Here is a 15,067-nt window from a genome sequence, read left to right as displayed (position 1 = left end):
GTCACTCCTAAAACTTCCCCCCGTTTCTTAACAACTAGATGCCACGTTGCCATATCATTTTTTGATTGGTCGAATGGTACTTTTTTTGGACGAATAGGAAAGGGAGAGGAGGGTGGAGTTTGTTTTTGCTCACAGGCTCAGAGTGCTTTCAAGCCTTTTTTCTTATAAAACGCAGTTTTTACCGTTTCTTCCCGCAGTAAATATGAACAACGATAGTATTCAGCAAGGAAACCAAACATTGCAGATATTTTTATCATACCTCTGGTTTTACGTGGCCCATCAACATGATTTAAAAACTGGTATAAAGTTCACACTTTTTCCATCAATTGTTCCGTCTGTCCTGCTCACATCTCCAATGGTTTACATGTTGTCATTAACGTGGCTTCACTTCACATCAGCCGCTTTGCTAGCTAAAAGACCGATGTCAGCACATAAGGACGCTGTCATAGCCTGTCAACAACGTTGATTAGCTGCGTATATACGAATGTAAATCGCATCATTGGCTGGACTATGGGATAAGGTGGCATCGTTCTAACCCCATACAGGAGCAGCCAGTCACTCACTGACTAACACTGCAAAACAGAATTGTTAAAGTATTAATTTTAATTTCAATTCAGGTTGGATTTTTTTTTGTGCGCAACGCAGATTTTCTGTGCGCAGAGACCGTGCCAACAGTGCGCAATTGCGCACGTGCGCAGCTTAGAGGGAACATTTCTTGACAACATAATGAACTTTGACTTTGCTATATAAATAAAATTTAACTGAAATGAATATATCTAAATGTTGTCATTGTGATTGAAATTTATTTTATCTGTTGATCACGTTTTAGTTTTATCACTTATGTGTCACTTTATTCTATACATGTGAGATAGCATTCAGTTTCAGCTTTATAGCACACCCTGTTAATCATCATGAGAAAGTTGGAGACACTCAAGCGCCGACCATATAGAACAACAAGTAGAACAATCAAACTTTCCTCTCGTCCACATCAGGGGAAGGCTGCAGGTCCCATAAAGGTAAACAAAAAAATATACTCTCAAAATTACAGTTACAATTTTATATACAAACATTTTTCTTGTTCTTTTTCAGATTTTCAGCACAGCTTTAAATTGAGAACTCCTCCACTTTTGGAGTCAGGTGTCACTGCTCTCTGTGGCCTGTAAGACAGAATAAAATATCATGAAATAAAGATGTACGTATCCCTTACTATCCCTTACATATAGCTTAAAGCCCAGGCTTTAGTAAGCAAAATTTACTCTAGAGGTAACAAGACAAGTACATAACTTCACTCACACCCTTACACCAGCACTAGTCTGATCCACTACAGACTAATAAGACATCTGTTTTAGGCCTAGCACAATTACATGGCCGCTTCACTGAATGTATGCATGACAGCCACTGCAAATTGAATGCATTTCTCAGAATGGAAGAGGCTAACTTTCAAAATAAAGAATATACATTAATGTTCAGGTCTTAAGCCACCACTCATTCCTTTATATTTTACTAGGAAATTGAAACTGGAAATAAGTGCAGCAATTTATTGAAATATGCAGTGTAGAACCCCCAGAACACCAAACCTCTGAAAACCACCAGGGGGAGCCCTTTTGATCCCACCCTGCAACATCAGCAGTATTTACAAGGTCCTTTCTTGAAGGAGAAGTTAATTTTCACCATACTTCTTAGCAGCCACTTTATTGATATCCAAACATGATTTATCATCTTTGTGATTTTGTGGCGTTAAACATGTTCCAGTACTTCCAAGGGTTAAAAACCAGGACTTACTATTGCAAAGAAGTGAGGCGTTCTGGATATTCCTGGATGATGACTTGTACTCAGTGTTATGTTGTAGCTTTTTCATGACCAGATTTTTTGGGGTGTATTTGGTTTGACGTTTCATTTGTATAAATTGTGATGTTTGCATTTTTCGAAAACATTGCACGTCACTGACTAAAGAATTTATAGAGCATTTTTGTAAACTAATGTTATACTTTTTATTCATGGATTCAAGTGAGAGTAGAGTTTTTAACAGTTTTGGATGAGAGGATGTTGTAAAATTATGCCTTGCATCTGTCTAATAGCTAGGAATCCCTGAGTGCATGAATCTTACTGAATGTATGTGCAAATGTTTGCATGCCCATCAGAGGGAGTTGTTCACTCTGTCTGCTCTTTTTAGTACTAATTTACATTTCTTTTAGCAACAACTCCAAACTTGGCTCAATTCTAACTTGTCAGCTTTGGTGATTTGGTCTTCTGTCATTTAACTTGTGACAGTAATTTTGACTGCTCAAATAAATAAATAAATAATTTTGGAAAGAAAAAAAAGAAATCGTATCATATTCCTTTAACTCAAGAATATAAATGACAAATTCAATTATTTTTAAATGAACCCTCAGGTACAGAACCTTAATGCTGTCTTTAAAAAATGTTCACATTGATCCACATGATAGATTTAAAAGGAATGACAGCGCACTTCCCTGCATTAATGTGTTACACTGTGTGATGACAGCTAACCTCTGACATTGATATACAGAGACATTATACTATAACAATTGTTTACAGTAAGTAGGAATGGCTTCTGAAGGCCAAAGACCAGTAGTCTTACAATCCGGATAGAGGAATAAATATCTTCCTTCACTGGGAGCCCTGGGCCTTCACCTCCTCTGGAATTCACTGTGGAGCTCAACAAGTCTGATTCTTCTAAAAACAAGAAGATCACTTGTTTTACTTTAATGGAAAAATGATACAATAATCTGAGAAGATTTTTAAAAAAAAATTGAGCGAAATTTTTTTTGAAAATATTTCAGAAAAATTAAAAAAAACTAAGAATAGATGAACAATTTCGGTTTTGACTGGCATTTCAGTTTAACATCTTGAGTAAGAGGATGAAGTTAAAGTTACTGTCTTACAGTGGCTTTAAAGAGTAAAGAGATTTAAATGTAATGGCATCATTTTGAAAAGATCTAAAATGTAATAAAATCAAGATACTAACCTGGCTGGCAATTTTGTTGGGCCCCACGAATGCTTAAAGTGGAGTACACAAGTTCATCCGAATCATCTGAAGAAAAAAAAAAAACTCAATATAACATAACCAATTATAAATACATATATTACATACTGAACTTTTATGCATTTTCTGTCTGTGGATTTATGCTGTGGTTTGACCCAAGGCAGGTTCACATTAGCACAAACACCAGATGGATGGAAAACAAAACCCTGCATATAACACATAGAGGGAAGGTAAAAATATCCCGCATGTATGCAGCATATCTCAAACGTCACATGATGACGCTACTGCTGCCAAATTTGACTCTCGTAATTCTCGGAGGTCAACCTGTTATAAATAATAAAAGTATTTCAGTATCTCAAAAGAAGCAGTGCATGTTTTAAAAAAGTGTTATTAATTTAGACATACACATTTTGTGTTTGTCACACTGAGATAAAAAAAAATACAACAATACAACAGCATATACAACAAAATACAAAGAACCGCATCTTTCTAGCAATTTAAAAACAAAAATAAGTTGACGCAATGACACTATTTTGCTCTAAACTACTGACCTGCTGTGTTGGCTTCAGCAGAGTGTGATGTGCTTGTTAGTATCCTTTGTAAAAGCGATGAACAGAAAACAAGAAATCCTGACATGAACAGAGACACAGAGAAAGAAGATGGATTAAAGCTTATCATTCCAACATGACTATGTATATATGCAAAACAGGTGATTTCAAAAGTTAGAGTTCTAGCAGTAAATATCAGATTATCAAAAAAAAACCCTCTATTTTGCTTTGAAATTAAAGAAAATAAAGAAAAAACAGTAACAAACTTAATATTTACCTGATGGATTGGCTTCCATTGAGATGGACGCTGCTGTTGTTCTCCTTTGTAAAGGTGATGAACAGAAAAGCAGAAATCCTGAAATGAACAAAGATACAAGAAAAAATATGAATTAAAGTTTAGCTTTTTATCATGACAAAAAGTCAGAAAAAAAAGAAGACTAACAGTCATTCATACAACCATTTTCTGTTTAGTGGTTGGTCACTCATTCCTCATCAATATTGTAGTATATAATTTCCTCAACCTCCTATGTGGACATCACATTTTGGGTTGTCTAGACCACAATACTAAATTTTGCTCTACAAGGGCCTGATATCCACTTACGAGGATATTATACTGCCACTGTTCTATAGAAATTTAAAACAAATGTACTAACATGTGGATTTCATTTTTCTCAGAAACAAATATCAGGTAATTATTTGTTTTTACATTCATTAGGTCCCAATCAGCCCAAATAGCAAAGAGAAATTGAAAATGCATGCCATGAAAGAGTTCAGGTTTTAGGAGGTTAAACATGTGGGCATGTAAGATTTTATTAAAAAGTAAAAACTAAAAAACACTAATTTACAGAAAAAATGAGTTACAACACCCTTTGATTAAAGTTGTAAGCCAATATAGCAGTGAATTAAAAATAAGTAATCTATTGCAGTAATCTAGATACTAGATTACTACGTGTTTCATACTTTGTGTTTATTTGAGAGTCTTTTGCCTACAGTTTATTAGAGGTAACAGTCATTTTTACCTCTGCCTTTCCCCGTATGAAGAAATCGAACCAGCAGAGTCACCAGTATCATGATCAAAATGATGATGGCAGTCCAAAGCAGGGCGATGACATATTTGTAGTCAGAACCATGAGGGCGAGTGTCTTCATGAGGCGATGCAGATAACGCTAGACACAGAATGTTTTTGTATTTATAAATTATACATATTGTAATAAATTAACAGAAAGAAACAAGCATTTTTAGAGAACATTTGTTCCAATGAATATAAAGCATTCGCTCAATCTTCTTATAATTCCTTATTTATTTATTTTTTGTAGTGAAAAAACAAACAAACTGAACTTTTCTTCCAAGTGTCAAATTACTAGATCTGATTATGTGTCTATACATTTACATTATTTTTCTTAAAGCCTAATAACGAGGTGTATCTGTTCTAATTGAAACTGATATGTTATTATGACTCACCTTTCATAGACAGCCAGCTTTCCGGTGACTCTCCAACATCAGGGATGCTGCACTTGTAGAGACCTTCATTCAGCTTGGAAAAATTGTCAATATTTATCCTTTGTACAGCTCTTTTTTCCAAGATGACATCATCTTTGTAGAAAAATGCAAAGTTGATAGAAGTCGTCTTAGTTCTGCAGAGTAGAGTGACACTGCTGCCTTCAAGCACAGCAAGAGCCGGACTGTCCAGGATCACTGAACCACCTAAATATTTATAAAACATGATAATTTTTTTTTTCTTATGTGCACTCCTTGTGATAATCTGAAAAGATTATTGAAAATTTAAGTGCGATAAAGAGATACAATAAACTACTACTACTATACACAACATTACAAGGTACAAGAACATACAGATAATCGTATTAAAACCCTTAAGAAGGTATTCGTAACTACCAATGGGATGAAAGCGATTGCAAATCTATATTTTTTTCACAAATAAATAAGTTATAAATATACAAATGAATGAATGAATGAAAAACAAATTGATTTGCAGTATAAACAAGCTGTGATACGCATACCTGTGACTGTGATGTTGATAGTATCACTTCGCTCTCCTCCTTTAGCCTCACACCAGTACTCTCCACTGTCTCCTTGATAGACTTTATCAAACACACAGGAGGAACCTGATGATGTCTTCTTTGTTACACATGCTGGACTAAACGCTTCATTATTCCTAAACCCTCTCAGCTGAGTGGAGCCATCACAATGCAAAGACACAGATTCATATTCAAAGTGCTGCAGTCTGTTTGGAGTAACACGAGGGACAGTGACATCTGAAATTAAGAATATATTAGTTACACAGCCGACTGTTAAAACTGAAACTGTGTAAATGCTTCCTTCAAACTAAAATGCCTTCTGGTATTATTTAGTAAACCAAAATTAACAAATCACTTTACCTAAAAATAATAATGAGATGTTTTAATGAAAAAGTAAAAATGGAGGATCCTAAATGATATTGTAAGCACATACAGAACATGTTTTGGCTTTTAACATTGTTTATACAAAAAGAATGAATGAGTTCTAAATAAATTAATAAATTTAAAAAAATAAACAAACTCACCCTGATCCCACGTACAGCTTTTCTGAACTTGTGTTCCCAGCAGAATAAATTCAACCATCACTAGATAAACAAAAAAAAAACTCTTGATGTTTTTCCTCAAAAATTATCTACTGGTCATATAAACTCATACAGAAACCTGAGACTAGACACTTACTCATCCTGAAGCACAGAGTTGTAACTGCCATGTTGTCCAGTTGACTGAGCATCAGGCTGAAATACAGCTGAAGTATTTGAGAGTTTCCTCTTCCTGTGCAGAGTTAGAGTCACGCTCACTGTAACCTCAGTCTATAAACAACCACAGCTGGAGTTTATATCGTCCTTTACATGTCATCACTTACTGTATTTACTCATCTCAAGAACAAGCTTTAAGTGAAGGTCATATTTTCTAAGATGATGAACTTACAGTTTCACTCCAAAGAATAAATGGCATGGAAAACTGATTTAGGCCACTATGATAATTAGTTCTTTAATTTTGAGAGCCCATTTTTAGCTTTTGAGCCATGGACATGTAGCATAAATGGAGAGTTCAAAATGATGACGTCTCTGACTTTCTAATGCCATGAATTTAAGCTAATACTAACAAGCTTGCTTAGAAAGTGTATCTGTGAATTTAATCATAGTAGGGCCATAAAACATACTAACACTGAGCTATAAAACCAGTGCAGAGACTTTGTGATTGGCCTGATATAATTAAGTATGCTGCATTTTTAACCATATATTATTATTGCAGATAATTAAATGAAAATTCCATATAAGTTAACCAAGATCAGAAACACTGCAGATCTTAATAAGATTCTGAGCAGTATAGTATAATGTTGCATTATTATGAGTTTATACCTCCAAACACATGTTTTTGGATAGCCAGCCAGCTCTGTGGTGATTCTCCCAATCCAGAGAGAGTACACCTGTAAAGTCCTTCATCAGATTTTGAAACATTGCGGATGGTAATGTATCCTTTATAGCCGGTTTTGAATAAAAGTCCACACTTATAAAATTCAGCCACAAGTTCAGCCGAGCTTTTCTTCTTTATACAGCGCAGAGTCACACTGTCTCCCTCCATCACAGGCAGAACAGGACTCTCTAAGATCACAGAACCAGCTGAAGAAATTGCATCAAATGTGAAATTGAATCAAAAAACACCACAAACAAAACAACCAGTTACTGATATTAATAGAGAATCATTAATGACATTAGTTATCAGCAGTATTTCATCTATGAGTTGCTAATGCTCTATAGCGGCCAGCTTGAAAATGTTTTTGTAAATAAATTTTCTCTTCCTCTTTGAATGTGACTGAATATTCTAAGGCACTTGCAGACTTTATGAATTACCATTTAAAGTAAATATCATTTCAAATGACTAGAACACTTGTTTATTTTTCAGTGTATAATGGGATTGCACATTTTTTCTCCGTACCGGTCACATTAATGTTGATAATGCTGCTTTTTAGTCCTCCTTCATTTTCACACCAGTATCTCCCGCTGTCTGATGAAAGTGCAGGGTTAATGGTGCTTGACCCAGCTGATGTTACCCAGTTGGAAATGTTTGTTGGAACTGCTTCTTGGACGTCCCTCATCACTTTCCACACAGATGAGCCATCAAACTCACAGTTTAAAGTGATGGATTCATATTCAAAAAACTGCAGTCTGTTTGGAGAAATACCAGGAAAAGCTACACCTGAGGGATATGGAGGAGGAAACACATTAGCCTTTTGTCATGATTTCCTGTTTTAAAATTTTTCTCCCTTGCATCTTACCATACTTCAAATGACCAAATGAACTCTCCCGAGTGTGTGCAACCAGCAGAACCAACACATTCATCACTGGTGAGATAACACAAGCCAACAGATAAACCATTAAGACTTATTTTATACAGCACATAACCCACTTATTGATAAAGTGTGATCTGTTAAATGCAACATATTCTTTGCAGTTAGGAATGATGGGTGGTTAGACAGCACCGACTTTGTTTTGTAAATATAATTATGGCAAAGTACTCACCCAGTCTAATGCAGATGCCTGTAAGTTCCATGTTGTCTTGCTGGTGACTCTGAAGATCCGAATCATAAACGTAACACTGTTGCTGAGAAGTTTTCTACGTGCTCCTCTTATTTCTGGGTTTGAAACATTAGCATGCATGAAGCTGTTCTAGAAATATCCCTCAATGTTGAGCTGCTCTGAAGCTAGAAATAAACTGAAGATGTGCAACCGCAGAGTTTCGAAACACAATAAAAAGGTTGAGTAAGGTTAAGTATATGTTTAATGATCAAGATTACTTTTAAACTACTCACTGAGAATACTTTACATTGTGTGGAACAACATATGTGATGACCTTCAGTAAATTCAGACTGCTATTTTTTTTATACTAATAGGGATCAAGGTATTTTCAATAGGGAGCTACAATGGTCTGCCATACTAAAATAATACGGACATAATTACATTTTTGGTCTCTGGATGTCTTTTCCATAATACAGCTAATACAGTGGTGTGAAAAAGTGTTTGCCCTCTTCCTGATTTCCTAGTGTTTTGCATATTTGTCAGACTAACATTTTTCAGATCATCAAACACATTTTTTTATCAGACAAAGATAACCCGAGTAAATACAAAAGGCAGTTTTTAAATAACGATTTCACTGATTAAAGGAGAAAAATTATATATATATAAACCTACCTGGTCCCATGTGAAAAAGCCATTGCCTCTCTTGTGAAATCATGAATAAACTGTGATTAACCACATTGTTTGGAAAGCTCAGTTTAGAGTTCAGTTTCACTAAACACACTGATTACTGGCTGCCCTGTTGAATCTAGAAATCGCTTAAATACAACCTGTCTGACAAAATGAAGCTAGATCACAGGCAAGATCTCAAAAAGCAACACATCATGCCAGGACCTAAAGAAACACCTGAGAAACAAAGTCACTGATATCTATCAGCATGAAAAGGGTTACAAAGACATTTCTAAGGCTCGAGTGAACCACAGTAATTTTGGTGGAGCTTCCCAGGAGCTCCACCAAAATTACCCCAACCTTAACAAGACAACATTAAAGAAGCCTTACATGTCTCAGTTACAGTCAGTGTTCATGATTCAACAGTAAGAAAGAAACCAGGCAAAAATGGCATCCGAGGGAGAGTTCAAGGTGAAAACCACTGCTGACCAAAAATAACACGAAGGCTCGTCTTATATTTGCCAGAAAACATGTTGATGACCCACAAGACTTTTGTGAAAATCCTCTGTTGGTTGACAAGACAAAAGCTTTGAGTCTCATTACATCTGGCATAGAACTAACAGCATTTCAGAAAATGAACATCATACCAGCAGTAAAACATGGTGGTAGTGTGATGGTATGGCGCTGTTTTGCTGCCTCAGGACCTGGAAGACTTGCTGTGGTAAATGGAGCCATGAATTCTGCTGTCTACCAAAACATCCTAAAGGAAAATGTCGGGCCATCTGTTCGTGACCTTCAGGCTGAAGCACACTTGGGTTCAGCGACAGGACAATGATCCAAAACACCTCTTACTAGGACACTTCAAAGTCTTCAGTTTGTTTTTCTTAGGCCATTCAAAGCCATTATATATTTTTATTTGCATCTTTTTATCTTTAAGTTGTTTAGTGTACACTGAGGGCCAGTGGAGTATTTTAATTTTAGTTGAATTTTAAATTCCTGTGTCTGAGCTATACATATGGTTTTTGACAATAAAGACTTTGACTTTGAATTTTGACTTTGAAATTCCTGACTTGAATGCAATGGCATGGATGAAAAAAGCCAGTTCATGCTCAAAAACCCTCCAGTGTGGCTGATTTAAATATGGTAAATTAAGAGCTGCACTGCTCTCTACTGTAAGTCAGCTATATTCTCAGTCTATCACCATATTTTTTTTATTTTTTTTTTATTTAGAATTTAATAAGAAATGTGGATCACAGGGCCAGCCTCCTGTACCCCTTCCATACTTCTTTCTGACTCGATTGAAGAAACAGCCTTCTGTGTCACATATTTAAGAGCTGGGTTGTAATTAAACACAAATCTTATTTACTTGGTCAATTTAAAAAGGCATAGTTTAGAAAACACACACAGAAAAACAATCGCTCATGCAATCAAAGTCCAATCAAGTTTTTTGTCTTTCTTTGTTTGGATGTCATTTGTGTACTTGATGAGGGACTAAGCCACCATTTTCTCAAGTCTTGACATATCTATTGGTGGGGCTATGTGTAAGGTTTATAATATACATTTGTCATCAAGATGTGGTGGTCTATTGAACACTATATATTAAAGTTAACTGCATGTGGGTGTTATGGAAGTGGCTAGATATGGACCCATAAAGTGGACACACTTTATCTCACTACAGCTGGGCAGAGTTCAAGTATTTTATTCGAGTACTTTACCCATTCGGTTTACTTACGTTACAGTAAGCAGTAGCGGTTTTTGATATGGGTGACGAGGATACTCTGTCTGGCTGGAGTGGCATCTAATAATCAGCTCAAACCAACAAACTAGGCGCTGTCATCATGATTAACGCAATTAAAAACTTTAATGCAATTAATCATTTTAGAGCGAATGACTCAAAATCCCTAAAATGTCTCTGTCAACGCATTTCAGGCAGAAAAGTTTGTCCATTCTGCGCTCCAGATGGGTTGATTGCGTTAAAAATTTTAATGGCGTTAATCATGATGACGGCATTAATGCGTTAACGTTGACAGCCCTACAACAAACACAAAAACTGAAGACATGATATAGACTTATAATTTGCCCCGATGTGTTTTCTAAATTCTATCACACACATATACATGAAAAAGTGAGCTCGAGGGCCCTCGGTGCGTCTGCTTGCTGCTGCTGCTCACACACAGCCTGTTGAAAGGGGAGGGGGCGGGCTGCTTCCAAATAGAGCACATTTAATTCACAATGTTGTCAATTCAAGCCCATTATATATTAATTATGTTAACTGGGTTGTTTGAAAACCCAGAAAAAAAACTCTATACAAGGTGTAGGTCAATTAGTCTAATAGTCTATGTTGTGTGGTTGTGTGTTGACACTGAAGTGCAAAATTACTGATGGAAGGTGGACAAGAAAAGGTCAAAGGTCACCAGGTCCCTCAGTTTAGAAAAAACAGAGAAAAGAGGAGGAGAAACAAGCAAAACATACGGGTAAGCAGATGTGTCTGTTGATAATGGGAGGTATTATGGATCCTGAAACAAGATAAAATTCATTAGTAGGGATTGGGAAAACTTCTGTTTACCTTTGTTAGCCACTTGGCTATGATAGTAAACAGTAGACAGACAGTAGACACTGATGTGGGTTACTGAATCTTTTGGACTGTGTTCAGCATGATATTAATTAGCCATTAATTGGCTAATTAATTTGATTTGTCTGCTATTCTCAATGTATGATGAATTATAATGGCTGTTTGTTTTTGCGTACTCTCTCTCTCAGTATATAAAATATTTATCTGGTTAATTTCAGTATGGTTCCGGCAGCAGTTTTCATAATAATATATGTTACTGTACTATCCTTAATATGTTTTATGTGTGTGTGTGTTGGGGTGTGTCAGGGTGTGTTAGGGGCGGCAGAGGGAGGTTTACCTAGGGCACCAGACAGGCCAGGACCGCCCCTGACAGTAAGATGACTGTTGTGGCATACAACAGGTAAGAAAATTAGTAAGTCAATTTATGTAGTTCATTTCGTAACATTACTGATCCTTTTGCAAGACATTCATTCATTCTGAAACTGTCTACTTGTGTGTTTCATCGGAGCAGTGGCCGTTTTTGATATGGGCGACATGGGTCTTTGCCCAGGGCGGCATCACAGGCATCGACAAAAAAAAGTTGCTTGTACTCATGCTGCCCCGACATCATGCCAGCATATTTTGGGGATGGCCAATCATTTCAAACAATCACCAATCATTTTTTTCTATTGCCCATTTGCGAGAAGTAAAGGTGCCCTCCACTTGTGAGGTGCACCTGCTGCTTGCTGCACAGGGAGAACCTGCTTGCAAAATAAAAATATAAAAACAAACCGACAAACACAAAAACACAAATAAACAGCCATTATGACATAGACTTATAATTTCCAACAATGTGTTTTCTAAATTCTGCCACACACGTGCGGAAAGTGAGCGTGAGGGCCCTCGGTGAGCCTGCTTGCTGCTGCTGCTGCTGCTGCTGCTGTGCTGAAGTCTCACATACAACTCGGTCTTGTATCACAGTTGTCAAAGAAAATCAACCAATCTAAAATTTCTGGAGTGACATGATGGCCCAAAAAATTGTCTGACCAGACTCTGCATCCCATAAACTGCATCTAAATTTGTTTCTGTATCTGTACACACCACTCAAAATCATGCATGCTTTTATGTCTTTCTTATATATGTATGCAAAACTTCCCACAGTGGCTCATTAGGGAGAAGCACAGAGCCATCGTTAACCCTTAAATTTCAATAAATTAAGTCGTTCATGTGTCAGTTGGGTTGAACTTAATTTGAGTGTGTGGGTTTCAGAAATACACTGCTGCATTTAGCAGAGTGTGTTATAAAAGATGTCAGTGGTTGAATATGTTAAACAGGAACACAAAAAACAGTGCACTGTTATGTTAGTAGCTAACCACAATGAATTTATATAAAAAGATGTAGCAACTGTGGTCATATGCACAGCATCTTCAGATGTGCTGACAAATCGAGCAGGAAAGAGCAGTTTAACTGACACTAATGTGACTGAGAAAGAGACTAATATAGTGACATCATGTATGTGAGGGGGGGTCTTCAGTTTAGTTCAACTCTCCCACTAACTCACATACTTTGAAACTGTGTTGGGAAAAAGCATAACCACCATTACTGTAAGTAGTAAGTTTGCATTTGTATGATGTGTAACAAAAGGCGGAGGTTACTCTTTACCACTGCAAACTTACTTTGAATATGATTTTTTTTTTTCGAAAGAAGACATAATTGTTTGAAATTGAGGAAATGATAGTAGAACTTGATTGATGCTTTTTTGGTACCGAAATATCTTTGGCTTTGCAAGTGGTTTCTGTACTTTTTGTGCTTCCTGAAATCCTGATCTTTGAGGAATGAATATGAATAGGCTAGAAATGAAATGTCAGTAAAGTTCATTTCAGTCCATTCCAAACACTGTCCTGTGGCACCAGTGTTCAATAAAACCTTGCACTATAATGACTGCTAACAAAAAAAACCCCAAAAAGCAAAAGAAACAATACCTCAGTATTTGATTTTTTTTTCCTTTATTGATGCTTCATTGTTGCAAATTACAATGACTGGAGAAAGAGATCCTTTCTCAGATGAAATCAATTTCTAACACACTTTAAAGAACTTTAATGTGCCATTTGGAGGGCTTTATGGGATAATACTTTCAATAACAGGTAAGGCTGATTTTTCATTTTTTAAGCTAAGAATAACAACAGTAATGATCATCGTTTTGTTTTTTGTTTATCTGTTTTTCTTATTTCACATCTAACCTTAGATAACAATTTACTATAGGTCCAGCAAATGATCTATGTATGACGCTGAACATCCTTGACGGAAGAATAGATGACAGTCTTTTCTCGACAGCATGGAGTCATGTTTGCTCTGGACAGTTTTGGTTCTGTGTTGGAAACAAAGGTATCTGTTGAATTATCAAGAAACTACTTTTTTTCTTGATGCATGTTCAATTGTCCAGGTAAAGAAATATCAGAAACTTTATTTGATCGTGTACATTTTTTCATGTTCAGTGTTTTTACTGAAAATGCTACATCAGGATGACCAGAACAGATTGGAAATTCTTTTTCTTCTTTCCATTGGTAAAACATGTATATTAGATTATTTTTTTTGTACAAAACATAATTCATACTGATCACTATATATATATGTATTTGTGTGTGTGTGTACCTTTTTTCTTCCAGTGGCTTTTAACAGTGGCATACAGGACATCATCTGGATCATCTTCATCTATCAACAAATATAAGTCAAAACCTGAGCACTAAGACACTTTGTCACATGCTGTTGTTTTTGTATGTATTTAATTCTTTAAAACAAAGTATAAAGGACAAATAAAAACTTTACCTTTCTTTTTCCTTTGTTTTCTGACCACACTATATGTCACTTGATGTGGGTCAATGATGTTGTTGTCTTGCAGGACTGAAAGGTAAAAAAAAAAAAAAGGGGGGGGGGGGGGGGTCGGGAGTCAGAAGGCATGTCTGAAGTTTGGGTTATAGTGTTACATACCAGCACTGGAAAGTTAGGTAGACAATAAACTGCCTGGATGTCCATAAAGTCATTAAACCTTTTAATACAAATATGGCATTTTGATTACCCTAACTATTGCCAGCTGACTAATCTGTGATGCTTCCAGTCATACTACTCAAACATGTTTGTTGTTATTAAATTACCAAATGATTTTGATATAGAAATAGTTTAAAACCTTCTGTTCACAATCTCAGTATTTGTTAACTGCATATATTTTTGTTATTGTTTTTTCCATGTATTCCCTGACTGAGGAAAGCTTGACAAATAAGTGTAAGGACTTTAGGGTCAAACAATAAAAATGCCACCAAAAGAATATAAGCTTCCACACTTAATAAATTATGAGGATTTAAAAATGCTAAAAATATATTAATGAAAAGTGCCAAATTCTGACCCATAACATTGTACATGTGCATAGCATGAGGATCAGTTTTGTATGGCAGATTGAATGTCATGAATTCATTTATTTATTTGAATTTTCCTCTTGTGATGAGACTATCTTAAATGCACCTCTCATTTACACTTCTGTCTTTTTCTACAGGTTTGAATATGCAAGAGTTCCCTTCTTAGGGTACTATGTAATTGTAGGCATTCAAAGCTGTCAAAATAAGAGAAAATGCAGCTTAAGCTTAACAAGATGATTATTATTGATAATAAAATAACATTAAACTCAAATCAAGTTATATATGAATCTAATTTTGTCACATGTTCAAATTGCATTATATTGTATTATT

At 35.8% G+C, this 15,067-nt stretch overlaps 2 protein-coding genes across 2 annotated transcripts; both read right to left on the bottom strand.

Annotated features, from left to right (window-relative positions):
• Positions 1-2,984: 2,984 nt before the first annotated feature.
• LOC146713554 (uncharacterized) lies at positions 2,985-6,300 on the bottom strand. The gene is made up of 7 exons (XM_085438611.1): positions 6,270-6,300; positions 5,574-5,828; positions 5,017-5,259; positions 4,575-4,721; positions 3,833-3,910; positions 3,559-3,636; positions 2,985-3,055 (listed from the first exon to the last, which is right to left on the bottom strand). Exons 1-7 carry the CDS (start codon positions 6,298-6,300, stop codon positions 2,985-2,987), a joined length of 903 nt encoding a protein of 300 aa, XP_085294737.1.
• A 638-nt stretch (positions 6,301-6,938) lies between these two features.
• LOC146713553 (high affinity immunoglobulin epsilon receptor subunit alpha-like) lies at positions 6,939-8,144 on the bottom strand. Its single transcript, XM_085438599.1, has 4 exons — positions 8,114-8,144; positions 7,870-7,935; positions 7,530-7,790; positions 6,939-7,213 (listed from the first exon to the last, which is right to left on the bottom strand). The coding sequence occupies exons 1-4, from the start codon at positions 8,142-8,144 to the stop codon at positions 6,939-6,941; spliced, it is 633 nt and encodes a 210-aa protein (XP_085294725.1).
• Between the last annotated feature and the right edge of the window lie 6,923 nt (positions 8,145-15,067).

This window comes from Copadichromis virginalis, linkage group LG3 (genome assembly GCF_057382275.1).
Source record: "Copadichromis virginalis isolate Kocher_CV1m ecotype Utaka linkage group LG3, C_Virginalis_male_GT1.1, whole genome shotgun sequence".
In the NCBI taxonomy this organism is placed as follows: Eukaryota; Metazoa; Chordata; class Actinopteri; order Cichliformes; family Cichlidae; genus Copadichromis; species Copadichromis virginalis.
The sequence above is the reverse complement of the archived record's forward strand: the minus strand, read 5'-3'. Positions and strand labels throughout refer to the sequence as shown.